This window comes from Propithecus coquereli, unplaced genomic scaffold (genome assembly GCF_000956105.1).
Source record: "Propithecus coquereli isolate 6110/MARCELLA unplaced genomic scaffold, Pcoq_1.0 Scaffold189, whole genome shotgun sequence".
In the NCBI taxonomy this organism is placed as follows: domain Eukaryota; kingdom Metazoa; phylum Chordata; class Mammalia; order Primates; family Indriidae; genus Propithecus; species Propithecus coquereli.
Window position 1 is genome coordinate 459,260 of NW_012143745.1, and position 8,297 is coordinate 467,556.

Here is an 8,297-nt window from a genome sequence, read left to right on the forward strand (position 1 = left end):
CCACCATGCCCGGCTAATTTTTTCTATTTTTAGTTGTTTGGCCAATTTCTTTCTATTTTTAGTAGAGACGAGGTCTTGCTCTTGCTCTTGCTCAGGCTCAAACGATCAAACGATCCGCCCGCCTCGGCCTCCCAGAGTGCTAGGATTACAGGCATGAGCCAACCGCGCCCGGCCTTGTAAAGAAACTCTTGCACAGAGCCACAAGGAAACAGAGACAGCATTAAGTGCAAAAGTGAAAACCATTTAACATTTGTAGAATAGAGAAACAGAAAAAACTATTTAGTCTTAAAATGGAACACGAATCAGCAGCTAAAATGAATGAACATGTTCAAAATTAAAAGACAGATAATAATAAGTGTTAGTGAAGACACGGAGCCACAGAAACCCTCACATATTGCTGGTGGAAATGTAAAACAGTGCTGCCACTTTGGAAAACAGCTTAGAAGTTTTTAATAAAATTTAATTAATTCCACTCCTTGGTATCTACTCAAGAGAAATGAAAACATATATCCACACAAAGACTTGTACTCAAATGTTCACAGCAGCGTTATTCTTTTTTTTTTTTTTGCTCTGCAAAGGTAATCTCTGTAGTTTATTCTCAAACTGGTTTCATTTGCTACTATTTCCATTATTTTATAACTCTTTAAGGTATTTATACTAAAATTCATGTTTTATTGCTCATAGCAGCATTATTCTCAACAGGCAAAAGTGAAAACAATTCAAATACCTATCAACTGATGAATGAATTAACAAAATGTGGTATACAGTGGAATACTATTCAGCAACAAAAAAGAATCAAATACTGATAGATACTACAAATTGATAAACCTTGAAAGTATTATGCTAAGTGAAAGAAGCTAGACACAAAAATTTATATATTGTTTGCTTTCATTTATATAATATACAGTATCTGAAGGACAAGGTAAATGTAGAGAGAAAAGAAGGTGGATTAGTGGTTACTTGGGTTTAGAGGTAGAAACAGGCATAACTGCAAATGAACAGAAGGAATCCTTTGGGCTGGTGGAAATGTTCTAAAGGGGGATTGTGAAGATGTCTGCACAACTTTGTAAATTTACTATAAATTATTAAGTGATACACTTAAAATGAGTGAATTTTGTTATATAAATTATACCAGAGTTAAGTTGCTTAAAAATATAATGTTGAATGCAAAAAGCAAGTTGTTAAATCTATGCCAAGTAGGATGTCATTCATGTAAAAAAAATTTTTTTTTTTTTTTGGATTTTTTTGAGACAGGGTCTCACTCTGTTGTCAAGGCTAGAGCGCAGTGGCATCATCATAGCTCATTACAACCTCCAACTCCTGGGCTCGAGCAATCCTCCTGCTTCAGCCTCCCAAGTAGCTGAGACTACAGGTATGCCCCATCACACCCAGCTAATTTTTCTATTTTTTTTTGAGACAGGATCTCGCTCTTGTTCAGGCTAGTCTTGAACTCCTAACCTCAAGCGATCCTCCTTCTTCAGCCTCCCAAAGTGCTAGGTTTATAGGCTTAAGCCACTGTGCCTTGCCCATTTATGTAAGATTTAAAACTTCAAACAATAGTATTATGGTAGACATACAAATATAAGAAAATACAAAATAATATATGGTAACGGTTTGCACCAACTTCAGGATAGTGCTTATCTTTAGAGATGTAGAAAAGGTGATGGAATGATGGGAGGGATTTTTGCTATATCCATAATGTATTTCTTAGGGGAAAAAACCCTAGTAAACTCAACCAAGTATTAATACTACAGTGCTAAATACACAGATGTTTAGTACACAGATGTAGCATTTTCTGTATATTTGAAAAGAAAATCTTACCTTTGCTCAATTCTGTGTCTTTGTGGACTTCTATCATATTGGCTGGTGTACACTGAAGTATTTCAGGAGATAGAACCTCAGAGTGCAACGTTAACTCAGCTGAGAAATCCTGGGATCCATCACTGTAGTCCACAGATCCTGATAATGTTCTGCTTAATTAAAACATATCCTTTATAACAAACTAGATAACAAAGCAATAAAATAAGTTCTGAGATCTATAATAAATAACCACTTACACAGAGAAATCATTCTGTTTGAGAATTTCCTGAAGTCTCTTCTGAAATTTTTTTTCACTTTCTGTTGCTGGCACAAACCTGCGATCTTTGAATTTTAAAAGTGCATTAAAAAATGTAGACAGCAAATGAATAAAATATTTTCCTTTTTCCTAAAGTAGCTTTTAAAACGGTAGCAATTTCCCATCTTTCTTTAGACACATATACCACCACCCAAATGTAGTCATATTATAGAATCAAACAAAAGAAATAGTTGTTATTAAAGTTATAAATTAGATACTTGAAGTCGGTTCAAGATTAAGTTCTATAATAACCTAAATCTAAAACAGAAAATCATTGTTCTCTACCTATAAATATATTGTACACCCTGAAACTAGAAATTTTCCCCTTATAAAATAATTCAATTTTAAAAGGCAGTCAAAATTTATCAAAACATTTCTAGTGTCCAAGACATTATAAGAAAAATTTTAAATTTTAATTGGATTTCATTACAGGCTTACTGTTGTATTTCAAATATATTTGCCTTCTGAATTATGTCTCTTATTCTTTTACTTTTATTTTTAAAATTTTGTTGTATCCTTGGTATTATTTAAGCTTCCTCAAATTCTTTTTGAATGCAGCAGCATTTAATAATAAACGAGTATATTTTTCTGAGCTGTATATAATGAACAAAGTGAGTATATTTTTCCGAGCTGTATATAATGAACAAAGTGAGAGTTTATATGACATACCCAGAAAAAAATTTAGGGGCAGTATTTCATGGGCTACATTTTCAAAGCATAATGAATTTTCTAAGTTGGGATTCATGATCTTCTGTGAGTTTTCTACAGCTCATATGGAAATACAGAAGACTAGAACATACTAGGGGATGATAAAGGAACAAAAAAATGGGGCAAGAGGACAAGGTGCACTGAAAACCAAAGACAGTGAAGATGTCAATTTCTCATGGAAGAGAGAGAGACAATAGGTTACACTTGGGAGACAGTTGTAAAGATAAATAATTAGTGGTTGTACAGCCATGATAACAGGAAAAATATATTAAAAATTTTAAGGTAATTTGAAAAGTAAACTCTAATATCATGAGAAAAACTCAATGGCTTAAACTTTTCCATTAAAATATTTAGTTCAAAAAAATCATCAGAGTACTACTCGGTTTATACCTTGTGATTCAGGTTGACTAATTTGAGAGGTTTCATTTCTGTTTCTTCGCCGTTGTTTTTCATCTTCCCATATGGCCTGTAGACCAGGGTTTGCACCAATTTGAGCTGTAATCACAACAATATCTCAATACCATAAGGGTCAAAGTGAAAAATACTTGCTTAAAAAAAATCTAAACTTTTCTTTAAAAAATATTGCCTTTAAAAAACAATTAACTTCCTTGTGTAATAAAATGGACAAACTATCCTAACCTATTTTTTTTCTTTTTAGGATGCTATTTATTGAAAATAGATTCTCTATCCCTTCTCTCACCCCTGTTAGCAAAAGGGCCTTTCTCAACACCTTTGCCCAACTGGATGAACAGGTCTTGGGGACTCATAGGATGTGGTAGCCTACCTAAATTGGGGAAGGGCTCAGACTTTTCTGGGACAGAGTGGGCAGCAGGCCTGCTGGAGCCGGGAGAGGAAGTGTGCACAGCATCAGCAACAGTGGCACCCAACAGTGGCCTGCCATGGCCACCTCAGAGTTCCCCTTGCTCCAGGCCTCGGGGTGCTTGGGCAAGTTCATGATGAGAGACACAAGGAAGCTGTGCACACCTTCTTATGTTACTCCTTTTTTAGTTTTCTTCCTACTGGTTCCCAAAACCCAGCGAGTGAATATCAAACATTTGAGCATAGTCAACAGACATGAGTCCCCTTCCCTGGTATATAATCTGAAAATTAAAAAATTAAAAGGCAGAGTATATTACATTACATTATATTGGCTAATTCTATTTAGTGTCACACTTACTTTAGTTTCATATCTATGCAAGCTTACTCATATGAATGAAGAAAATGTAAATGAAAAAATCACTGTGTCATCAGAAGTATAGAAACAATCTTCATAACATTTTACATTGATCTTTTACAATATCTTAGTTCTCTAATAATGTTTTCTTCCCTACTTTTTCCACTCTACTTTGGTCATTAATTTTTAAAAAATAAAAACATATATTATGAATAATTTTGTATGTACCTTCAATGTCCAGCCGATTTAAGATGTCAGCAGCTACAGCATCCACTTCTAATTCACATGTACTCTGTGGTTCAACACCTTCCAGTATTAAAGAGCTGTAATAAAAAGATATCAAAAAACACAATAATTATGTTAGAGCAAATTTTGTAAGACTTTTATTATACAATGTTTTGTTTAGCTGAAACATAACCAGAACATCCGATGATAGTAACTTAATTCCCAATTATTTGACATAATTGATTCTGTGTATGTACATGTAAATGAAAAATAGGATGAAAATACAAAACCTATTACACTGACAACCCTACTGAGATCCTTTTGCAGTACATTTACATATTTTGGTTCATTATATTTTATATATAAGGCATATACAATGTTTTAGCATGTGGTCATACTCAGGGCAGAATGGGATAGGATAGTAGAGGGATGTATCAAAAACCATACACATCTGAAATCAGTTGCCTAGAGACATCTTCGGTAATCAAAAAATGAGGAGAGAGCATGCAACAAGAGCTAAGGAAAGGTGAGCATACTAAAAAGTGGGCAAATGATACTCACTGTGCTTCCTGCCCTCAACTATCGCTGAGCTGAGGAAGGTTTTAAAATTATTCATAACTACAGAATTGATAAATCACATGAATGTTCAACAGTGGGATCATAGCTAGGAAAAGTAAGGCCACTACAAGGTCATTAATTTTTCTCTTTTTTAATAGACAGAATCTCGATATGTCACCAAGGCTGGACTCCTGGGCTCAAGCAATCTTCCCACCTTGGCCTCCCAAATATAATTTTTGTAAGAACTAAAAAGGGTTGTTTCCCACTGATGCTCTTTGAATCAAAAGCATTCTTTTTCAACAGAGCCACAAAGGAGAAGATTAGGAAGACATCACAGAATTTTCCCTGCTTGACAGAATGAACAGATAATATCTAGTATGGATCCAAGTTTACGCATTCTAAAATCTAGATCTCGTACTAAAAAGGACACCAAATGAAAGGGGATATCAATAATTTTACTTGAAAACAGGTGATAGCATCTTTCATTAACATTTTGATTTGAAACATTTTTTAATGTTTTAAGAGAAACATATTAGGAAAACCTCATTTTCCACTATCTATCCCTAAGGAAATTTTGATGGAATGTTAGAAATTATTTATTGAATCACAGAATTTTTACAATTCAAATAAATATGTGTATATATGTAGATAACTCATACACATATATCCTTTTACCATTGACAGAGAAGAGACATATTAGCCAACCTATCACAATGTATCTCATTCACTTTTGAAAAAATAATTCTCAATATAGATTGTCCTCTTCATTTACGTAATTTAACAAAACCAGTTTTGTCATGAATTGAAGTGCCAGATAAAATAGTTTATGTTCAATAGTTTTCTTCTTATACTAAAAAGTTTTGTAATTTGAAATAATTACATTGTAAATATCAAGAATAACTATTCCAGGAGTAGCATATTTGTGACAAAGGAGGAAAACAATAATATCAAAAAATATAATCTCACAGTAGAAATTTACATCTTTTTCTTGCCCTTATTATAAAACTACTACAGACATTCAGAACAGAAGGTGTTCCTAGGGAAAGGAAATAGTTTTCAGAATTAAAATCTGGTCAGGTGCGGTGGCTCACATCTATAGTTCCTTGGAGGCCATGGTGGGAGGATCACTTGAGGCCAGGAGTTTGAGACCAGCCTGGGCAACAAAGTGAGACCTTGTGTCTACAAAAAAATAAGAAAAATTAGCTGTGCATGGTGGTGTGCACCTGTAGTCCTAGCTACTCGGGAAACTATGGCAGGAGGATTGCTTGAGCCCAGGAGTTCCAAGCTATAGTGAGCTAAGATCATGCTACTACACTCCAACCTGGGCAGCAGAGCGAGACCCTGCCTGTAAAAAAAATATAAAAAAATAACACTTGGTTCTAGTAGACAGAAAAAGTGTGAGTAAAAAATTTGCGTCACGAGATACATGTAGATCATTCATTTTAGTAATGAAAGATAAGCAATACAGTGGTAATCAGACAATTGTGCCTCTCTGAGCATTTCTGTTCATAGCTTAACATAAGAAATCTACTAATCGGAATCATTGAGGATACAGCCCAGATGGTCATAATTTAAAAAACCTCTCCAGATCATTCTGATGGGTAGCTAGGGTTGAGATCACTGCTGTAGACTCTTGACTTTCATGGATTTAACACTCAGCCAAATGACCCTGAATGTCCCTGACACACAGTGATTTACACTGAGCTAGCAAGTAAGGGTAGTAGAACTGCTGACTCAGCAACCCCATCTCATTATGGCTTTTTTGCTATTTGCTACGGCCCTTGTAATGTTTGTGTAGAAATATAAAACATTTCTTTGTTTAAAAAAAAAAGGCACCCAGGAGAAGGTGCAGGCATTTGGGATAGAAATGAAACTAACAAAATTTTGGAGAGTACTGATTTATGATAAAACTATTTAACATTATCTGTTATTTATGTGATGAAATTATAGATTTTAATATAAGCATGACAAAAATACAAGATAATCTGAGATAAAATATACATACACAGCTATCCTACATTTATCATACATTCTAATTCTAAATAATCTAATTTCATGTTTGCCGATTCATATCTTTCCTTACAATTTGTACAACTCTTTTTTTTTTTTTTTGAGACAAAGTCTCACTTTGTTGCCCTGGCTAGAGTGAGTGCTGTGGCATCAGCCTAGCTCACAGCAACCTCACACTCCTGGGCTCAAGCAATCCTACTGCCTCAGCCTCCCAAGTAGCTGGGACTACAGGCATGTGCCACCATGCCCAGCTAATATTTTCTATATATTTTTAGCTGTCCAATTAATTTCTTTCTATTTTTGGTAGAGACGGGGTCTCGCTCTTGCTCAGGCTGGTCTCGAACTCCTGAGCTCAAACAATCCGCCCGCCTCGGCCTCCCAGAGTGCTAGGATTACAGGCGTGAGCCACCGTGCCCGGCCAGTGAGCCACCGCGTCTGGCCTGCACAACTCTTAAATGTAATAAAATGGGGTTAAGAAGGATTCTAAACTTTCCAAAATTCAAATATTTCATTATAATACATAAAGTTTTCCTAAATTTACTCCTAATTAGTGAAGCTTTACTACCACTAATATGACCTAACTAGAAAGATGCTTGTTACAAAATGGCTTCAAATGACAAATAAACTTTGATTTAACTGATAATGCAAAAAAAAAAAAAAGGCTATTAAATGTAGAACTTTGAAAACTAGGGGATCTAGTAAGGAGGTAAAAATTCTTGGGTCAAATTGATTTGTTCCAACTTTAGAGAGTTAAGATAAAGAGACTGTGTAACAGGCTTAAAAAAATGAAAGAAAAAGCAAAGAGCTTGTTTGTCACTTTGCCCTGGATTGATTACAACTTGAAATTGATGTGGTAAATTATATTCTTTCTAAACTTAATACCATTTCAACATGACTGTAAAAACAATTCCACTGTACCTGTGAAAGAACTAAGAAGTACACGTGTATGTTTATTAAAAATGTCCTGATGTCTGCTAACAGGCAGAATAAAGAGGTAAGATAAGTCACGGTATGTTACTTTGAAGTCGTCAAAGACTCATTCTGATATAATATTCCAGTCATGAAAACATTTATATCATGATTTAATGAGATTCTTTCTTAATTTTAGGTATTAAAAGCCCCAAGTAATTTTATAATTACTTGGGAAATTCTGTCAAATACATATTAGGGATTGGGATCTGAACTACATAGATCAAGCTCTGAACAAATATTTTAATGATAGTTTATCTTTAATTGATTAATAAATTAACATTTACTTATTATAAAATAAAAATAATATCATTTAACTCAATACTTTTTCCAACTTGCACTCTTCATAAAAATGATCTGCTTCAAAAGCATTAGGTGATATGGATAGTAAAAAGAGGAAAATCATAACCACCCTGTGAATGTTCAACTGATCATAAAAGGATCAAGAAAGTTTGAGCAATGCTGTGTGGTACAAGACAGAAATTTCTGAGTTTATGTAGATAAAGCTATTGATTAATAATTTATTTTTTTATTTTA

At 34.2% G+C, this 8,297-nt stretch overlaps 1 protein-coding gene across 1 annotated transcript in view; it reads right to left on the minus strand.

The window, feature by feature from the left end:
- The window catches only part of REV3L (REV3-like, polymerase (DNA directed), zeta, catalytic subunit), a 178,973-nt gene that overhangs the window by 79,076 nt on the left and 91,600 nt on the right, over positions 1-8,297 (minus strand). Inside the window, exons 6-9 of the mRNA XM_012642842.1 lie at positions 4,227-4,321; positions 3,215-3,319; positions 2,058-2,142; positions 1,822-1,970 (exon numbers count right to left, since the gene is read on the minus strand). Of these exons, the coding sequence (XP_012498296.1) occupies positions 1,822-1,970; positions 2,058-2,142; positions 3,215-3,319; positions 4,227-4,321 (434 nt within the window). The remainder of the gene's footprint in view (positions 1-1,821; positions 1,971-2,057; positions 2,143-3,214; positions 3,320-4,226; positions 4,322-8,297) is intronic.